Below are 21,860 nucleotides of genomic sequence, written 5' to 3' on the forward strand. Positions count from 1 at the left end.
CCACATTGTTCTAGTTTAAAGCTCTCCTGATGAGTGTAGCAAGGCGACTTCCAAATACATGTTTTCCAGTCTTCGTAAGGTGCACCCCATCTCTAGCAAGTAGTCCATCGTATAGGTAATTCATTCCGTGATCCAGAAATCCAAATCCTTGTTGACGGCACCATCGACGTAGCCAGTTGTTCACCTGTAGAATCTTATTCCACCTCATTGTTCCATGGCCATCCACTGGGAGGATGGATGAGAAGACCACCTGCGCTCCCAATTCTTTCACTTTCTTGCCTAAGTCTTCAAAGTCACTGCTGATGGTTTCCAGGTCCTTTCTTGCGGTGTCATTTGTCCCCACATGTATTAGCAGGAATGGGTAGTGATCTGTAGGTCTGAAGAGTCTTGATATCCTGTCAGACACATCTTTAATTTTTGCTCCTGGAAGACAGCACATTTCTCTTGAGGTTATGTCTGGTCTGCAGATAGTGGCCTCTGTTCCTCTTAGCAGGGAATCCCCCATGACCACCACTCTCCGTTTTTTCTTCACAACATTCTTCTTTTTCCATCCAGGAGGATTCTGAGGGCTTACAAGGTTATTCATTGCTGGCAAAGTCTTATTTTGCTGTATTTCTTCATGGTTCTCCTGCGTGAGAGCCTGGTACTGGTTCCTGAGCAGTATGGGTGCTGACTGCCTCTCGATCCTCCTGCTTCTGTGGGTCACATGCTTCCATTCCTCTGTTTCATCAGGTGCAGTTCGAATTTCTTCTCTTTCTGAATCATGAAGAGATAATTCTGCTCTGTCTAAGAACTCTTCACCTTCCTTAATGATTTTCAAGGTAGTTAACCTCTCTTCTAGATTTCGCAACTTTTCCTCCAACAGGGACACAAGCTTGCATTTCTGGCATGTGAAGTTTGGCTTTTCCACTGGCAAGTCTGTGAACATGTAGCAGGATATGCAGCTCACCAAATGGCTCCTGGACTCTTCCATGTTCTTACTGTTAATGTTCTGAAAACAGTGAAAAAAGCTTTAAAATGCGCACGCCGGTAGGCGCGGGGTTTACCGATGTCCTCTTTTCAGCTCCAACAGCCAAAATTCAGTGTTCTTTGAGCTCGCGGAGACTCTTCACTTACCCCAAAATGCAGTGGGAATATGCAAATTATCTCCTCAGGACTCCTCCCCTGGTTTACCGATGTCCTCTTTTCAGCTCCAACAGCCAAAATCCAGTGTTCTTTGAGCTCGCGGAGACTCTTCACTTACCCCAAAATGCAGTGGGAATATGCAAATTATCTCCTCAGGACTCCTCACTCCATTCACTCCTTATATCCCTCCGTTCACTCCTTATATCGCTCCGTTCACTCCTTATATCCCTCCGTTCACTCCTTATATCCCTCCGTTCACTCCTTATATCGCTCCGTTCACTCCTTATATTGCCCCTTTTACTCCTTATATCCCTCCGTTCACTCCTTATATCGCTCCGTTCACTCCTTATATCCCTCCGTTCATTCCTTATATCGCTCCGTTCACTCCTTATATCACTCCGTTCACTCCTTATATCGCTCCGTTCACTCCTTATATCCCTCCGTTCACTCCTTATATCGCTCCGTTCACTCCTTATATCGCCCCGTTCACTCCTTACATCCCTCCGATCACTCCTTATATCGCTCCGTTCACTCCTTATATCGCTCCATTCACTCCTCATATCGCTCAGTTCCCTCCTTATATCCCTCCGTTCACTCCTTATATCCCTCCGTTCACTCCCTATATCCCTCCGTTCACTCCTTACATTGCTCCTTTCCCTCCTTATATCGCTCCGTTTCGTTCTATAGGACTAACAGAGATAGTCATTTATTTAGCGCAGAAGCGAAAAGATCAGTGATCACGTACATGCATCCAGAAGATTAGAGCCCATAGGTCTCAGTGGTTGGACCCATACCTATCACACATTTATCACCTGTTCTGTGCATTCCCTTTAAGCAGCAAGAGAACAGTAAGTTTTTAAAATTAAGGTGTTAGAAGCAAGAAAAATTGGAAAACATAATGCTACCCACTTTCTGGAGTAAGTTTATGTCTTTTTTTTTCGCAACTTTTTTAAAAAGTGGCAATTCATAAATCTGGTTAAGGCCTCATTTACCTATCTACCCATTCCCAATTTTGAGAAGTTGCAAAAGCATCTTAAAATTGCAAGAAATTACACATTTTTGCAAAATAACTGTTGTGTGGGAAAATTTGTGACTTTTTGATGCAAAAGCCTTGATACTTGCCCCTATTTTCTGTCGATGGTGTAACTTACCTAGAGGAAAGATGGCACTGGGATGATCTATGGAAAGAACATAAACTGTCAGGAGCAGTGTAATGTGCTAGGCCAGCGGTTTCCATTATGCAGCCCCTGAGGCTGCCATCTATGGCCCTCGGGGCACAAGACCTCCCGAGATATCCCTGGGACAGCATAGAGCAGGCCTAAGGAGGACCATGCTGGCACACGCTGGGGAACAGCCTGTCACAGCGCAGTGTGTCTGAGCGGAGGCTTTGATTGCTGGTGGTAAGTGAATATGGAGAGAAGCATTTTTTTTATCCCCTTCCTGCACATATAGGGTGCAGCGGGAGGTGACCTCCCACCAGGAGCTGGCTGTCCAATTTTAGCCTAGGGGGCAATTAGAAAGCACTGGCCTGCAACTTGAGGCGACCTATCTTTAGCCTGCTTATCTTTCGTTGCTGCAATAAAGCAGTAGAGATAGCAGGTTTTAAAAATAATGTTGACTGGTACAGAACAGAGCTTACTACATAGATATGGAAACAAAACAAAGCTTCCTTCAAAGATACGGGAACAGAACCGAGCTTACTACATAGATACGGGAACAGAACCAAACTTCCATCAAAGATACGGGAACAGAACCGAGCTTACTATATAGATATGGGAACAGAACCAAGCTTACTACATAGATATGGGAACAAAACCAGGCTTGCTACATACATACGGGAACAGAACAAAGCTTACTACATAGATATGGGAATAGAACAAAGCTTACTCCTAGAAGCACCAACCTCAGATTGGGATGCATGGTATGACAAACATGGAAGTAATGAGGGCCTGACATTGCAACCAATCAGCAAGCCAGGAGCCTGTCATGGTGGGGGGGGGGGGGCTGATGCTGGTTGGTGAGCTCACGCACTGGCCATTGTGCTATTTCAATACCACTGTGAGTGATTGACAGTGGCATTTAAATAGTTAAACAGCCGAGATTGAGGCAAGTTCTGATTGCTGTTGTTACAGTTGCACCATTGTGCACTAATGGTTCATTTCACTTGTCAGCTCCCAAAACTGGAATGACAAATGGAATTCCCTAACAGAGATGTGAAAGACCCGTTACAGATTTATTAACCCTTAAGAACCGGGCAATTTTATGTTTTTGCGCTTTTGTTTTTTCCGCCCCTTACTTCAAAAGCCATAACTTTTTTTATTTTTCCATCGACATAGCTGTGTGAGGGTTTGTTTGTTGCGGAACGAGTTGTACTTTTGAATAGCACCATACATTTTATCATGTGATATAGTGGTAAAAAAATTCCAAGTGTGGCAAAATATCAAAAAAAAGCTCAACTGTTTTTTTTTTTAATTTACAGTGTTCATTTTACGTTAAAAAATGACCTGGCAATATGATTCTCCAGGTCAGTACGAGCACACAGATACCAAACATGTATAGTTTTCTTTTACTTAAGTGGTGAAAAAAATTCAGAAATCTGTAAAAATAAATAAATAAAAAATTTGCTTCTGTCGCCATTTTCCAAGACCCATAACATTTTCATGTTTTTAGTTTTTGTACCCAGAGCCGATGTTTTTATTGCTATCATTTTGGAGCAGATATGATGTTTTGATCGCCTCTTATTACTTTTTTGATGTTTTTGCAGTGGCCGAAAAGCTGCAATTCTGGCGTACTGATTTTTTTTCTAGTTACACCATTTACCAATCGAATTAATTGATTTTATATTTTGTTGGAACGGACTTTTACAAACGCAGCGATATCAAATGCATATTTCCGTTTTTATTATTTTTTATTTTTTCAAGGTGATTTGAACTTGTATTTATTTTTTATTTTTTTATATTTTTAAAAATATTTTTTTTATTTATTAGTCCCCTTAGGGGACTTGAACCTGCGATTGTTTGATCGCTTGTGCTATATACAGCAATACCACAGTTTTGCTGTATATAGCAAAAATCACGATCTCCTATGAACGCCAGCTACAGGCTGATTTTCACAGGAGTACCGTCATGACAGGCACAGGGGTCTTCAACAGACCGCAGCTGTCATGGAACTCATTGGCGCCCCGTGATCACCTCATGGGCACACAATGGGCGCATAGAACTGTGCGACTCCCTGTCGGCGTGCTGTTAATGCCGCCGTCACAGATCAGACTACTTTGCGCCTTACTCTACTGCTTCTGTCTTGGTGTTTGGTATTCTAGGACACTTGCAGATGTCTTGTAAAACTCATATGTAGTATTAGATAAGGTGGTTTAACGTTAGGCTACATATGGCACTAATATACTTGTGTATTGTATATGTGATCGGCTCCATTCGGATTGTTGCAGGCGGGGGGGTGGAGAGGTGAGTTGGGTAGGTGAGGTAGTGTGGGCAAGGTGGTGGCAAAATTGCAAGCTAGACGAATGTATTTTGCCGGATTTCCATACCGCTACACATGAGCAGTCTTATGAAAGGAATGAGCACAAAGGAAACCTCTGGGAGAACGCGGCCATAATGATGGGCCGGGTGCCAAGTTCAAATTGTATGAGCCAGGACTAAAGAAGAGAAGGAAGGGAAGCTGGACCGGAAATACTGATCCTAGGTTGCCATGGCTTACAAGTCACTAAATATCAACAAGTAAAGGGCACAAAACCTGGCAACTGATTTTTAGACCTTTTTGTGTCTAGTGGCATTTTCCACTTTACCCCATCCATTTTTTAAACGTCCAGCCGGTTTTATAAAAATGCAGCATGATAAATTAGAGTGGTAATATTATTCACACCAATTAAGTGAATAGGCTCGGACTGCAGTACCAGACACAGCGGCACAGATGTGAGACTTGCTATATCAGTGCCAAGCACATTGATAGGCTAGCCTGAGGCCATCAGTGCAAAATCTTAGAAAACCTCTTTGGTTTTAAGCTTCCAAATGCAAAATGTTATAGGGTTCCCCAGCTATTACTTACCATTAATAATATGGGAGCCAAGTGGGCGCAGGTGCAACTTCAAGCTCTGCGACCTTTATAATTATACCCCTGGAAATTAGATATTTGGATTTACTTGACTTCTTATTTTTGATTGAAGCAGCATCCAAGGCACTGAAAAATGTGACCGGAGTCACACCAAAACAGCGCATGAGGCGAGGATTCATGCAGACCCTTTCCGGAGGAGAGGCTCCCCAATAAACCATCCCTCCAAGCCAGAAGACCACAGCGAGGGTCAGGGATCTTCAGTGCTCTCACTAGCCGAAGCCGGTGGGGAGTCATTTTCGTGCTCCAAGCGTCCAACAAGGCTATCAACCTGGTGGAGCAGGGCCCCTGTGTAGTGTTGGTGACGCGCCCCCTGGGCCGTTGGGTACTCGGTGCCGGGCCGGTCATTGCTAGGGGAGAGGTCACAGTGGCGGTGACCCGGTTCGTGACCCAGGGCGGTCAATCAAAAGGAGAATATTTTTACAGGGGATTTATAGTTTTTATATACAGTTTGTGACACCACCTGTGGTATGCGGCTAAAGGGAGCCGCCGCTGCGGAGCAGGTCCTCTGGAGCTGATGTTACTGCAGCAGGGATGGTGTGGCTCTCCACAGGTAGAGCTTAGCTCCAGGGCAGTGTAGATGTTAAAGATGTTGCGGTGTAGTGCAGGGGTGATGGCGCAGCAATAATTTCACAGAGACCGTGGGGTGCAGTCTTCAGAGTTTACTCACAGTTGTTAAGTTCCTCAGGTTGCACTTTCCGCATTACAGCCTCCCACGTTGCGCTGCGTTCCCCAGGCAGGGGTTCAGCAAACTACCAGTTGTTTCAAGAGTGCCTGACAGGACCCCGTTCTATATGCCCTTCTCAGCCGTCTTCCTGCGCTGGCCCTCACCCTTCTTGCCCTGCGCCTCGCCAAACAATGTCCCAAGCCGGTATCCTCGGATCTTTCTGGGCAACCTGGACCTTTTCGGCGACTTGAGTGCGGATGTGGCAACTTCTCCCTGAAAGTACAGAAGCCTCCGGTTTCCAGTTGAACTTTGTAATTCTCACTGATTAGGGGCCGGTCCCCTCTGCGGCTCGATCCCTCCACCGCCTGGCAGATTAGGGTGTACGGGTGGCCTCCAGCACTGCCCGTACCCCTGGGATCCCTTCTTCACTCCTGGAACCTTTCTCCTGCTCCTCTCCTCCTCAATCTGTCCTGGGCCTCTCTGGCTAGGCCCTCCTCCTCCTGAGCAGAGCTCATACAGAGCTCCTTCTCCCCTCAGACTCCACTGACTGACTGGCTACACACCCAAGATGGCTTCCCTCTATATACTATCCCTAACAAATGCTCCCCTGATTTACTTCCTCCACCCACACCCACTACATGGTTCCCCCTCTCTTGGTTCCCCCCACTCCAGCCAGGGACAGGGCTCAGCAAGGAAGCGACGCATCTTGCCCCTCCTGCTGGTCTGGAGTAGTGTAGTGTTGGATGCAGGTGTTAGGGTCCCGGGCAGCACTCTATCCTTACCTGAGAGTGAGATACCACACCTCTGGGTGAGATGCAGTACCTCTGTGGCGACTGAACCCTCTGGGGCGCCACATTGGTTTCTCAGAACACAGCTGACCGGACCTCCGACCAGGGTTACAAAAGTTCCCCTTCCTAGACCAAAGGCTGGGAATAGGGGGGGTGTGCTCAAAAAGTATGAAAGGCTAGGTGCAGTGTTCTATGGAGCTGACCTCATATACTGTAGCTGATCTCAGTTTCCCATCATGTTTTATAGTTGGAGTGTACAGATTTCGCCTGATGGAGGCAAAAAGAACACACTTTTGCTTACGGCAATGTTAAAGTATCCGTCTGGAAAAAGCTCCTGACACATACTTTCAGCTAAGTGCACAAACACGCTATGCAGATGGCCTTAGATAGTTTTTTAACTTTTCCTCAACAGTACAATTCACATTATGTCTGACGACTGTCCGGTCTTCCCCTCCCCTCCATGTGTCCATTCATCAGCCACCATTGGGAGGTGGTGCTGAAGCCAGTCCAGATATGGAAATACGCAGCGGAAAAAGAGAACTGAATGGTCACTATGTAACCCGTATCTGATGTCCTGAGCAGACCCCGCAGCCTACTAATAAGATAGATCTGATATGATACATACACATGGGGCTGAATTCTCTGGATTCTACATAAACTGGCCACTTATGAGCCCAGACGACAACGCAAAAAAAGATTTGCATGCATTTCTTAGGAAAGCCACATACATTGTACTTTTGGAGCTGTGATTAGATATGAGCAAATAAAACTTTGCCATGTTTGGACTTGCTGCGTGTTCTTCATTTGTCCTATGTCACGCTCCTCTCCGTTAGTAGGAATAACACCATGTAATGCACGTATTTCCAACTGCTCACAATGCCAATGAATGAAGGGTCCTATATCCCCTTCTATTAAGTGGTGTAACTTGGAATTCTTGGACCCGTCCCTAATAAATTCTGTACCAGAGCCCTCCACATTCCATGTGTCTTCTTATTTGGGAGAGGGACATTCTCTGCACCCTCTCTGCCCCTTCCTCCTCCGGCAATTCATTGTCCAGACACAAGACACGTTCTCTTTTTTTTTAGGTTGGGTATTTTAAAGTTTTCACTGCAAAGTCACCAGAATAGCTGCAATTCTTAAAAGGGTGCGGGGAACACAATGGGATCCGCTGACTTGTGACATCATCTCTCGTTTCTAAAGTTAGTTTACTGTTTGCCTCTTCTTCCTTGCCTGTCCCCATTTATAGATCGTCCTCATTGCCAAGGGGAAGAGACTTGACATGGCAGTCCATTGTTTAGTCTTTGGTTGCTCTTTTATAAGAGAATGTCACATTCAGCTAAAACATCACTGACAAAATCTGTCCCAGAGACACTCATACCCCACCTATCATGTACCACTGATTGCAATGACTTCACACATATTTTTATATTATAATGACCAGATACTTGGGGTCCTCTTTGAGGAGCAACCGTCTATTTAATTATTATTTCATAAATCAATAATACACATGAAAATAAAAAAAACTTTGTAATATATCTTATTAGAGAAAACTGCTTCTTTCTCCTCCTGGACCAATCATTCATTGTCAATTCATGGGTAAAATATGTATTCAGTGATGACAGATTTTCTCTTTACTGAGATAGGAGATGGCAGTGATTTTAAAATACTATAGAGGAGGGGCTAGAGGCAGACACAGACATTCAAGGGACGAGCTAGAGGCAGACACAGACATTCTAGGGAGGAGCTAGAGGCAGACACAGACATTCAAGGGACGAGCTAGAGGCAGACACAGACATTCAAGGGACGAGCTAGAGGCAGACACAGACATTCTAGGGAGAAGCTAGAGGCATACACAGACATTCTAGGGAGAAGCTAGAGACAGATACAGACATTATAGGGAAGACCTAAAGGCAGACACAGACATTCTAGGGAGGAGCTAGAGGCAGACACAGACATTCTAGGGAGGAGCTAGAGGCAGACACAGACATTCTAGGGAGGAGCTAGAGACAGACACAGACATTCTAGGGAGGAGCTAGAGGCAGACACAGACATTCTAGGGAGGAGCTAGAGGCATACACAGACATTCTAGGGAGGAGCTAGAGGCAGATACAGACATTATAGGGAAGACCTAAAGGCAGACACAGACATTCTAGGGAGGAGCTAGAGGCAGATACAGACATTATAGGGAAGACCTAAAGGCAGACACAGACATTCTAGGGAGGAGCTAGAGGCAGATACAGACATTCAAGGGAGGAGCTAGAGGCAGATACAGACATTCTAGGGAGGAGCTAGAGGCCGACACAGACATTGTAGGGAGGAGCTAGAGGCAGACACAGACATTGTAGGGAGGAGCTAGAGGCAGACACAGACATTCTAGGGAGGAGCTAGAGGCAGACACAGACAATAGGGAGGATCTAGAGCCAGACACTGACATTGTAGGGAGGATCTAGAGACAGACACAGACATTCTAGGGAGGAGCTAGAGGCAGACGCAGACATTCTAGGGAGGAGTTAGAGACAGACACAGACATTCTAGGGAGGAGCTAGAGACAGACACATACATTCTAGGGAGGAGTTAGAGACAGACACAGACATTCTAGGGAGGAGCTAGAGGCAGACACAGACATTCTAGGGAGGAGCTAGAGGCAGACACAGACATTCTAGGGAGGAGCTAGAGACAGACACAGACATTCTAGGGAGGAGCTAGAGGCAGACACAGACATTCTAGGGAGGAGCTAGAGGCATACACAGACATTCTAGGGAGGAGCTAGAGGCAGATACAGACATTATAGGAAGACCTAAAGGCAGACACAGACATTCTAGGAAGGAGCTAGAGGCAGATACAGACATTATAGGGAAGACCTAAAGGCAGACACAGACATTCTAGGGAGGAGCTAGAGGCAGATACAGACATTCAAGGGAGGAGCTAGAGGCAGATACAGACATTCTAGGGAGGAGCTAGAGGCCGACACAGACATTGTAGGGAGGAGCTAGAGGCAGACACAGACATTGTAGGGAGGAGCTAGAGGCAGACACAGACATTCTAGGGAGGAGCTAGAGGCAGACACAGACAATAGGGAGGATCTAGAGCCAGACACTGACATTGTAGGGAGGATCTAGAGACAGACACAGACATTCTAGGGAGGAGCTAGAGGCAGACGCAGACATTCTAGGGAGGAGTTAGAGACAGACACAGACATTCTAGGGAGGAGCTAGAGACAGACACATACATTCTAGGGAGGAGCTAGAGGCAGACACAGACATTCTAGGGAGGAGCTAGAGGTAGACACAGACATTCTAGGGAGGAGCTAGAGGCAGACACAGACATTCTAGGGAGGAGCTAGAGGTAGACACAGACATTCTAGGGAGGAGCTAGAGGCAGACACAGATTCTAGGGAGGAGCTAGAGGCAGACATAGACATTCTAGGGAGGAGCTAGAGACAGAAACTGACATTCTAGGGAGGATCTAGAGGCAGACACTGACATTGTAGGGAGGATCTAGAGACAGACACAGACATTCTAGGGAGGAGCTAGAGGCTGATAGAGACATTCTAGGGGGGAGCTAGAGGCAGACACAGACATTCTAGGGAGGAGCTAGAGACAGACACAGACATTCTAGGGAGGAGCTAGAGACAGACACATACATTCTAGGGAGGAGCTAGAGGCAGACACAGACATTCTAGGGAGGAGCTAGAGGTAGACACAGACATTCTAGGGAGGAGCTAGAGGCAGACACAGACATTCTAGGGAGGAGCTAGAGGTAGACACAGACATTCTAGGGAGGAGCTAGAGGCAGACACAGAGATTCTAGGGAGGAGCTAGAGACAGAAACTGACATTCTAGGGAGGAGCTAGAGACAGACACAGACATTCTAGGGAGGAGCTAGAGGCAGAGACAGACATTGTAGGGAGGATCTAGAGACAGACACAGACATTCTAGGGAGGAGCTAGAGGCTGATAGAGACATTCTAGGGGGGAGCTGGAGGCAGACACTGACATTCTAGGGAGGAGCTAGAGACAGACACAGACATTCTAGGGAGGAGCTAGAGGCAGACACTGACATTCTAGGGAGGAGCTAAAGGCAGACACAGACATTCTAGGGAGGAGCTAGAGGCAGACACAGACAATAGGGAGGATCTATAGGCAGACACTGACATTGTAGGGAGGATCTAGAGGCAGACACAGACATTCTAGGGAGGAGCTACAGGCAGACACAGACATTGTAGGGAGGAGCTAGAGGCAGACACAGACATTCTAGGGAGGAGCTAGAGGCAGACACAGACATTCTAGGGAGGAGCTAGAGGCAGACACTGGCATTCTAGGGAGGAGCTAGAGACAGACATTCTAGGGAGGAGCTAGAGGCACACACTGACATTCTAGGGAGGAGCTAAAGGTAGACACAGACATTCTAGGGAGGAGCTAGAGACAGACACAGACTTTCTAGGGAGGAGCTGGGGCAGACACAGACAATAGGGAGGAGCTAGAGACGGACACAGACATTCTAGGGAGGAGCTAGGGGCAGACACAGACATTCTAGGGAGGAGCTAGAGGCAGACACAGACATTCTAGGGAGGAGCTAGAGGCAGACAGACATTCTAGGGAGGAGCTAGAGGCAGTCACAGACATTCAAGGGAGGAGCTAGAGGCAGACACAGACATTCTAGGGAGGAGCTAGAGTCAGATACAGACATTGTAGAGAGGAGCTAGAGGCAGACACAGACATTCTATGGAGGAGCTAGAGGCAGACACAAACAATAGGGAGGATCTTGAGCCAGACACTGACATTGTAGGGAGGATCTAGAGACAGACACAGACCTTCTAGGGAGAAGCTATAGGCAGACACAGACATTCTAGGGAGGATCTAGAGACAGACACAGACATTCTAGGGAGGAGCTAGAGACAGACACAGACATTCTAGGGAGGATCTAGAGACAGACACAGACATTCTAGGGAGGAGCTAGAGGCAGCCACAGACATTGTAGGGAGGAGCTAAAGGCAGACACAGACATTGTAGGGAGGAGCTAGAGGCAGACACAGACAATAGGGAGGATCTAGAGGCAGACACTGACATTGTAGGGAGGATCTAGAGATAGACACAGACATTCTAGGGAGGAGCTAGAGGCAGACATAGACTTTCTAGGGGGGATCTAGAGGCAGACACAGACATTCTAGGGAGGAGCTAGAGGCAGACGCAGACATTCTAGGGAGGAGCTAGAGGCAGACGCAGACATTCTAGGGAGGAGCTAGAGGCAGACGCAGACATTCTAGCGAGGAGCTAGATGCAGACACAGACATTCTAGGGAGGAGCTAGAGACAGACACTGACATTCTAGTGAGGAGCTAGAGATAGACACAGACATTCTAGGGAGGAGCTAGAGGCAGACACTGACATTGTAGGGAGGATCTAGAGACAGACACAGACATTGTAGGGAGGAGCTACAGGCAGACACTGACATTCTAGGGAGGAGATAAAGGCAGACACAGACATTCTAGGGAGGAGCTAGAGGCAGACACAGACAATAGGGAGGATCTATAGGCAGACACTGACATTGTAGGGAGGATCTAGAGACATGCACAGACTTTCTAGGGAGGAGCTAGAGGCTGACACAGACATTCTAGGGAGGAGCTATAGGCAGACACAGACATTCTAGGGAGGAGCTAGAGGCAGATACAGACATTCTAGGGAGGAGCTAGAGGCAGGCACAGACATTCTAGGGAGGAGTTAGAGACAGACACTGACATTCTAGGGAGGAGCTAGAGACAGACACAGACATTGTAGGGAGGAGCTAGAGGCAGATACTGACATTGTAGGGAGGAGCTATAGACAGACACAGACATTCTAGGGAGGAGCTAGAGGCAGACACTGACATTCTAGGGAGGAGCTGGGGCAGACACAGACATTCTAGGGAGGAGCTAGAGGCATACACAGACAATAGGGAGGAGCTAGAGATGGACACAGTCATTCTAGGGAGGAGCTAGGGGCAGACACAGACATTCTAGGGAGGAGCTAGAGGCAGACACAAACATTCTATAGAGAAGCTAGAGACAGACACAGACATTCAGCTGCAAGGTCTCCTGAAAGGACACTTACAGTTCTCCGTAGAACTTTATGAGCACCAACTGTCATTCCCTATCTCAGTAATGGGAAAGTCTGTATTCACTGAAGACAGATTTTACCTGTGATTTGAGAATTTTGAGAAGAAAAGATTAGTCCAGGAGGAGAGACAAGTGTATTTCTCAAATAAGATATATTACAAAGTTTCTTATTTTCAAGTGTAATATCGATTTATGAAAAAAAATGGATTAAAACAAAATTTACTGAATACAAACAAAATAATACTTAGTCACTATATAATAAAAATAGGTAATTTATTAATATACTTTGTGTTCAGATATATAAGCTAGTAGGGTACTGTTATATGTTCTCTGTATACTTACAAAAAAGTATCCTATTTGCATCTTCTCTTTTCAGGACCCAAGTAAGGAATGCTTCACGTTAAAGTTCGATTTAAATGTGGATATAGAGACAGAAATTGTTCCAGCCATGAAGAAGAAGTCGTTGGGGTAAATAATTAATTTCTCTAAGAACAGTTGTATAAATCCAGTACTGAGTATTTTAATAACATATCTTTTTAGGGGTCACCATTCCTTGCTGTAGCGCAGAGCTCCAATCTTCTGCTTCTCTTTATAGAGTGACAATCATAAAGAGGCTGTCCCCTACTTTTTCATTGATGACCTATCCATAGGATTAATGGCTGATCGGCCGGGGTTCGACACCCGGCAGCTGCTATCGGTGTTGGCGGAGGCAGCCGCCAGCCGGAAGTACTTACACATCCGCTTCCTATTGATTTGAATAGGAGGCGGATGTGCAGTACTAAGCCTTGGCCACTACAAGTAGATGGAGCAGCTCCACAAATATGTGCTTCCAGCCAGCAGCCGTCTCTGCCTACACCGATAACAGCTGATTGGCGGGGGTGCAAGGTGTTGGACATTGGATAAGCCATCAATGTAAAAGTAGTGGACAACCTCTTTAAAGAGGTTTATTGTGTATATGGGCTCAATAGCGGGAACGCGGTGGCCTCATGATTCTGCAGATCGGTTGAAGTCCTCCACCAACCAGACATTGTGACTTATCCCAAGGATACAGTCAAGTAAATTCCCTGTGCATCAGTGGTGGGCAATTAATTTTCCCAAGGTGCCACGTCAAAACACTATAACTATTGTGGAGGACCAAACCAAACAACCAAACTTAATTCTTCTCAATATTAATATATAATATATTATATATTCATTTTTATCACTTAATATTGAGCAAAATTAAGTTTGTTGATGAGCTTCTACTGCTAATACAATAGTGCTTATTATAACCTGTATTCTTACCTGCATCAAATAATCACAACCATATAATTTACTGCTTTTTATAAAGTTTATAAATCATACTGTTCGTGTTATTTAGCCCTGATAACTTGGTCAGTGGCCCCCCACAGACAGCATGCTGTCCCCAGTCACACCCCCACAGAATGATACCTCCACAGCTCCCCCACACACAGTATGATGGACCCCAGGGCCCCTTATACACAGTATGATGCCTCCAGTCGCACCCCCGCATAATGATGCCTCCACAGCCCCCCACACACATTATGATGGACCCCAGGGCCCCTTATACACAGTACGATGCCCCCAGTCACACCCCCACAAAATGATGCCTCTGTTAGAACCTTGCTCTTAGGTTTTTTCCTTTGCTGGTCACATGACCTTGTTGGCCTATTTAATCCTGCTCCGCCCTTCTGGCTTTGCTGGACTTCATTGTATAACTACTTTCTAGCTAGCCTGTGCTCTGTATCTAACTCTGTTAGTTTGCTTGGTCTACGGACCTCTATGTTCTATATATTTTGTTAGTTCGTCTGTCTGCTACTATTTCTGTTAGGAGGTGTCCCATTTTCCTCCCAGTCCTTAGTACTTGTAGGGATTCCTTCCCCACAACTATAGGTCTCCGTACAGACTAGCTTAGGACTTTAGCAGGTCTGATCGCAGGATCAGGTTCCCTGTTACATCGTAGGGATTCAGCTGAGTTCTATCGTAGGGACAGATCTCCTCTCTTTCCTTAGCTCTGGTAGCAGAACATAACAGTAAGTCCAGCCTGCAAATTCTCTAAGGAAAGATTTTTCTGTTCCATCATGGTGTCGGTTCAGGATTTGGCTCATCGCCTGCAGGGACTCTCTCTGGAGGTGGCCGAGCTCCGTCAGCACGTGAGTAACTGTCCTGGAGCACATTTCTTGGAGCCTAAGGTATGTTTGCCGGATTTATTTTTTGGTGAACACTGAGAATTTTTTTCATTTAAAAATGCTTGCTTATTGTATTTTCGTTTGAGACCCAAGTCCTCTGGGGATGAATCCCAGCGCATAGGGTTCATAATGTCACTTTTGCGCAAAGAGCCTCAGGAGTGGGCCTTTTCTTTGCAACCTAGTGATACATGCTTCAGATCAGTGGATAGTTTTTTTTCTGCTTTGGGACTATTATATGATGATCCTGACCGTGTCGCATCAGCTGAGACTGAGTTGAGACGTTTGAAACAGGGATCAGGTAATGTGGAAAAATATTGTACTCATTTCCGTCGATGGTCTACTCAAACAGGGTGGAACGATTCTGCTCTGAAAAGTCTATTTCTTGCTGGGCTCAATGAAAGGGTTAAAGACCTGCTAATTGCTTATCCTACACCTGAAGATTTGCAACAGGCTATGCAATTAGCTATACGGGTGGATAGGAGACTGCGTGCAAGGGTTAATGAGAGCAAATCCTCTGCTATGTCAGTTTCTGGTTATGAGAATGTGTGTACTAACAGTGGTGAACCGATGGAGATTGGATCGGTGGCACCTCGCTCTCAAGAAAAAGACCGTAGATTTTCTGAAGGCTTGTGTTTCTATTGCGGAAAATCTGGTCATTTGATTAAAGGCTGTGAGCTTCGTATGAAGAAAGAAAAAAAAATGGTCAGTCATGCCCGTATTGCCTGTTTAAATTCCAAGGGTGTATTTTTAGCTGCTTCCACGATTGCTCAGGAAAAATTAATGGAATTTTGGGTGTTTGTTGATTGTGGGTCTACTCTGAATGTAATTGATGGGGGATTCTTGGAAAGACTCAATTTAAAACCCGAACCTTTATCATCCCCCATTGCTGTGGTTTCTGTGGATGGTTCCCCTTTGAAGAATATTACTCTCAAGGTCTGTGAATTTCCTCTCACTATTAATGGTGTTCACCATGAGAAATTGGATTTGGTAGTTTTGAATAACTTGCCTTCTCCAGTAATATTGGGATTGCCCTGGTTAAAATTTCACAATCCTGTACTGGATTGGTCTACCAGTGAAATTAAATCCTGGAGCCATAAATGTTATGACAAGTGTTGTAACGGGCGTATTGCAGCTTTGGATAGGGGAGAATTGCCTGTTCCTATTCAGGATTTTTGGAGAGTTTTTTCTGAGAAGGAATCGCAGGTTTTGCCTCCCCATAGAGACTATGATTGTTCTATTGAATTTGTCCCTGGAGCGACTCTTCCTAAAAGTCGTTTATTTAACCTTACTATTCCTGAGAGGAAGGCTTTGGAGGAATACATACAGACAAGTTTGGCCGCCGGTCACATTAGGCCCTCTAAGTCTCATGTGGCGGTTGGATTTTTTTTTGTAAAAAAAAAGGACGGCGGTTTACGTCCTTGTCTGGATTTTCGTGAGATTAACAAAATTACTGTACGCAATCCTTACCCACTGCCATTGATTCCTGATCTGTTTAACCAGTTAATGGGGGCCAAGTGGTTCTCTAAAATTGACCTTAAGGGGGCATACAATCTGTTGCGCATGAAGGAGGGTGATGAATGGAAGACTGCTTTTAACACTCCTGTGGGTCATTTTGAGAACCTGGTTATGCCTTTTGGTCTTACTAATGCTCCTGCATTTTTTCAGAATCTTATTAATGACATCCTTAGACCTTTGATCGGCAAAAATGTGGTTGTGTATTTGGATGACATTTTGATTTATTCGCCGGATCTGGAGTCTCATTGGCGGAGCGTACGTGAGGTATTACAGTTATTAATGGACAATTCGCTTTTTGCTAAGCTGGAGAAATGTGAGTTCGCTGTACAGAGAATTATTTTTTTGGGTTACATTATCTCCAGCGAAGGTTTTGAGATGGACCCGGTTAAAGTTCAAGCTGTACAGGAATGGCCTAGGCCTATTGGTTTGAAATCGATACAGAGGTTTTTGGGTTTCGCCAATTATTATAGAAAATTCATAAAAAAATTTTCTAGTATTGTCAAACCTCTGACCGATCTCACCAGCAAAGGTGCTGATGCGGTTCAGTGGTCTTCTGAGGCCATTGAAGCTTTTGTGTATCTCAAGGAGAGGTTTACCTCTTCTCCCATCCTTATGCAGCCTGATGTGACTAAGCCGTTTTTGGTTGAGGTTGATGCTTCCTCTGTGGGGGTTGGCGCAGTATTGTCTCAGGATAACGGGGATGGATTACATCCCTGTGCCTTTTTTTCAAAAAATTTTTCGGAGACTGAACTGAATTACGATATTGGTAATCGGGAATTATTGGATATTAAACTCGCATTTGAACACTGGCGCCACTTCTTGGAAGGTGCGGAATTTCCCGTTCAGGTTCTTACGGATCATAAAAATCTGATATATCTTGATGCTGCCAAGCGCCTGAATGCCCATCAGGCTAGGTGGGCACTGTTTTTCTCGCGGTTTAATTTCTCCGTTACTTACATCCCTGGTACTAAGAATGTTAAGGCGGATGCCTTGTCTCGCAGTTTTTCTCCCATAGTCGGTGCTGAGAAAGAGGAGAACATTTTACAAGAAGGTGTTGTGATAGCTGCTTTGGACTCCGTTTTGGAAGATGAGATTCTTAAAGCACAGGAGAATGCCCCATCTAACACTCCTCATGGGAGGTTGTTTGTGCCTGGGACCTTTAGGAGAGATTTGTTTGTTGAGTGTCACGAATCTCGGTTGGCAGGTCATCCCGGAATCTCTGAGACCAAGAGACTGGTGGGTCACAGTTTTTGGTGGCCTGGATGGCAGAAGGAAGTCATTAAGTGGGTGCGTCAATGTACTATATGTGCTAGATCTAAGTCCTCACATACTTCTGCTGCGGGGTTGCTTTGTCCTTTGGAGGTTCCCAGTGCTCCTTGGACACATTTGGCTATGGACTTTATAACTGACCTTCCCCCCTCTGAGGGTTTTACTGTCATCTGGGTGGTCGTGGACCGTTTTAGCAAGATGTGTCACTTGGTTCCCTTCGTCAAACTGCCCTGCGCTAAAACTCTCGCTAAGGCCTTTGTCAAGGAAATTGTCAGACTTCATGGCGTTCCTACTGACATTGTTTCTGATAGGGGTCCTCAGTTCGTGGCTCGTTTTTGGCGTGCCTTTTGTGACAGGTTGGGAGTTCATTTGTCGTTCTCGTCCGGATATCATCCTGAATCTAATGGCCAGACAGAAAGGAAAAACCAGGATGTTGAGCAGTTCTTGCGTTGTTTTGTGGCAGACAATCAAGAGGGGTGGTCTGAGTTTCTGCCACTTGCTGAATTTGCTCTGAACAATCATACATCTTCTTCTGCTGGTTGTTCGCCTTTTTTTTGTTGTTCTGGGAGACATCCGTCGTTTGGGTCGTTCTCCAAGTTGGGATCTGCCGTGCCTGAGGAGGAGAATTTTTCCGGTGATTTGGAGAGAGTTTGGACGGATGTGCGTGGTAATCTTCAGGAGGCCAACAGAAAATCTAAAGACTACTTTGATAGGAAACGACAGGAGGTTTTGTTCGCTGTTGGTGACATGGTCTGGTTGTCCTCTAGGAATCTGCGGTTGAGGATTCCTTCTAAGAAATTGGGTCCCAAGTTTGTAGGGCCCTTTAAGGTGCTTCAGGTTGTCAACCAATCTGCTGTTAGGTTGGAGGTTCCTACCTCCTGGAGAATTAATCCGGTATTTCATGTCTCTCTGTTAAAAAAAGCTGTTGTGTCGGATGGTGACGCCTCTGCCTCTGTTCCTCCGGTGGTGGAGGACGGGGAATATGAAATTTCTCGCATCCTTAACTCTAGACGGTATAGAGGTAGTTTGCAGTATCTTGTGGCCTGGAAAGGTTTCGGACCCGAGGATAACTCTTGGGTGAGGTCAGATGATGTTTCCGCGTCCAGACTTATCAGAGCGTTTCACAGGAGATTTCCTGATAAGCCTGGTCCTAGGGGATCCGGAGGATCCTCTTAGAAGGGGGGGTACTGTTAGAACCTTGCTCTTAGGTTTTTTCCTTTGCTGGTCACATGACCTTGTTGGCCTATTTAATCCTGCTCCGCCCTTCTGGCTTTGCTGGACTTCATTGTATAACTACTTTCTAGCTAGCCTGTGCTCTATATCTAACTCTGTTAGTTTGCTTGGTCTACGGACCTCTATATTCTATATATTTTGTTTGTTCGTCTGTCTGCTACTATTTCTGTTAGGAGGTGTCCCATTTTCCTCCCAGTCCTTAGTACTTGTAGGGATTCCTTCCCCACAACTATAGGTCTCCGTACAGACTAGCTTAGGACTTTAGCAGGTCTGATCGCAGGATCAGGTTCCCTGTTACATCGTAGGGATTCAGCTGAGTTCTATCGTAGGGACAGATCTCCTCTCTTTCCTTAGCTCTGGTAGCAGAACATAACAGCCTCCACAGCCGCCCCACACACAGTATGATGGACCCCAGGGCCCTTCCTACCCTGTGTGATGCCCCCAGTCACACCCCCACAGAATGATGCCTCCACAGCTCCTCACACACAGTATCATTGATTCCAAATCCCCCCGTACACAGTTTGATGCCCCCAGTCACACCCCCACAGAATGATGCCTCCACAGCCCCCCACACACAGTATGATGGACCCCATGGCCCCTTTATACACAGTATGATGCTCCCAGTCACAGCCCCACAGAATGATGCCTCCTCTGCCCCCCACACACAGTATGATGGACCCCAGGGCCCATCATACACAGTATGATGCCCCCAGTCACACCCCCACAGAATGATGCCTCCATAGCTCCTCACACACAGTATCATTGATTCCAAATCCCCCATACACAGTATGATGCCCCCAGTCACACCCCTACAGAATGATGCCTCCACAGCCCCCACATTTAGTATGATTGATTCCAGATCCCCCCCACACACACAGTATGATGCTCCCAATCACAACTGAACAAAATGATGCATCCACAGTATGATGGACCTCTCAGCCCCCCCACACAGTATGATAGATCCAGCAAACCCCCGCACAGTATGTTGCCCCCACAGTTTCCCCTCAACTACTGACGCTGAAAAAAATAAAATTAAACAACTCACCTAGCCCTAGCCTTGTTTTCCTAGCATGCTGCTCCGCTCTGTGTGCTGTGTCGACAGAGGCTTCATGCAGCTGGCGCAATCCAGTGATGTCATTGCGCCTAATGCACTGAGACTCAGTCGCACAAGCTGAATGGTGGACGAGGGAACCGACAGCTCCGTTACACCTCTGTTCACATTGGTATATGCATCATGAGAATGCAGATACCTGTGAAATTGAGATACCTGGTGAGGGGGTGGATGCGTGGTGCGGCCAATGGGCCACTGTTTCCAACCTTTTTGGTTGTCGTTGGCTGGACAGTAACAGTCAGAAGGCCAGATGTGGGCTGCATGTTGACCCGGTCTCACTTACACCTCCCATTTAGCTAATTTAATGTGAACTTATCACTTGCAATAAATATGGTTTACTATCCCTAAGATATAAGATATGAACCCCTCTACCTTGTTTGTAAATCTAGTCTTTTTATCCAAGTGGGCGTGATCCTAAGTGCTTCTTTGTGGTCATCTATTTGAGGATTATGCCCAATTGGCTCAAAAGCTTAGCCTTACATACAGAGAAGAGGGGGCCATATCTAAGGAATAGAGAGGCGCAGGAACAAAAGAAAAACAATGCCACGCTCAAGGGAACATCGGCATTTACACCAGGTAAAAAATTACATATTTATGGCAAGTGACAGCTCTTCTTAAAATGATAGAAATCTGTATTCTGAGAGCTCCCACTAGTGGAGGCTGCGTTTAAACAGAATTTGATTGAACAGTTTAATTGACATCACTGGCCCCATTGCAGTGGCTTGTTCTTTTTCCAAGGTAGGTACCCTTAGGTTATGTTTCACATGCAGCGTTTTTTTCAGACCGTTGGCAGGTAAAAACACGCTGCGTGCAGCATGCATGTTTTTTTCCGTGTTTTTCATGAATTTTATATGCATTTTATATTTGCGATTTTTTCCATTCATTTCAATGGGTGAAAAATGCTCCAAAAACGCTAAAAGAATAGACTTGCTGTGGATTTCAAGAAACGCCCAGCAGCTCAAAAAAATGCAAGGAAAAAATTATATACAGTGTTTGAATAAGATTTTTTAAATCTCATACTTTGCCGGTACGTGTGAACATACCCTAACCCTATATTTTGATTCTTAGATTGTCCTCCACTACAGATTGAGGAATTACCTAAACAACTGTTCCTCGCTGTATTAGCATAGGCTCACTAGAACAAAGCTGGAGACAAACAAGACAAACCCTACCTAAAATAGGAATCCCAATTATTTCTGCAAATTTAGACAGACCATTTGATCTAGAGAAGAGACATGACAGCGGCCTGATTGTAGTTTACCGTCTCATATTCAGCAGGTAATCAAAGGAGTTTGAGAACAAAAAGGTTATTTTGTAGATTAAAGATCCTCACCCTGGGCAGGATCCTACTTATTATGAGATTGGCTCATTAACGTTGGACGCAGCTGATTTACAGTATAGACCTTTATTGAGCCATGGAGCTGAACTTTCACTCAGGAATGTGACGGAAAGGTCAGGACGATAGTTTGCATTAAGGTTCTAAAAAGGAGAATATTCTGTGGAGATAATGGCAACTCGGATCATTTATCACATGAAATCAGATAACTTGTTTTGTGCTTACTGATGGATATACAGCCTATAAATGACAATAATCTGATATTACTACCCGGGGCACAGGATATGTCAAAAATATTATTATTATTTTTAGTTCCTCATTTAAGAAATTTAAAATTACTGAATAATTTGCTCAGATATTGTTAATTGTGAAGCTGATGTCTAAGGGTGCGGACTTATGTGATACATTTG

General features: G+C 45.5%; 1 protein-coding gene across 8 annotated transcripts in view; it reads left to right on the forward strand.

Moving 5' to 3' along the window:
- PLEKHG5 (pleckstrin homology and RhoGEF domain containing G5) overlaps positions 1-21,860 on the forward strand; it is a 445,968-nt gene that overhangs the window by 344,516 nt on the left and 79,592 nt on the right. For all 8 annotated transcript variants that reach the window (XM_073656679.1, XM_073656680.1, XM_073656682.1 and 5 more), the window contains one exon: positions 13,174-13,265. In XM_073656679.1, coding sequence (XP_073512780.1) covers positions 13,174-13,265 — 92 coding nt within the window. The remainder of the gene's footprint in view (positions 1-13,173; positions 13,266-21,860) is intronic.

Source organism: Phyllobates terribilis, unplaced genomic scaffold (assembly GCF_046119375.1).
Source record: "Phyllobates terribilis strain yellow unplaced genomic scaffold, ASM4611937v1 Scaffold_12__6_contigs__length_324123572, whole genome shotgun sequence".
Classification (NCBI taxonomy): domain Eukaryota; kingdom Metazoa; phylum Chordata; class Amphibia; order Anura; family Dendrobatidae; genus Phyllobates; species Phyllobates terribilis.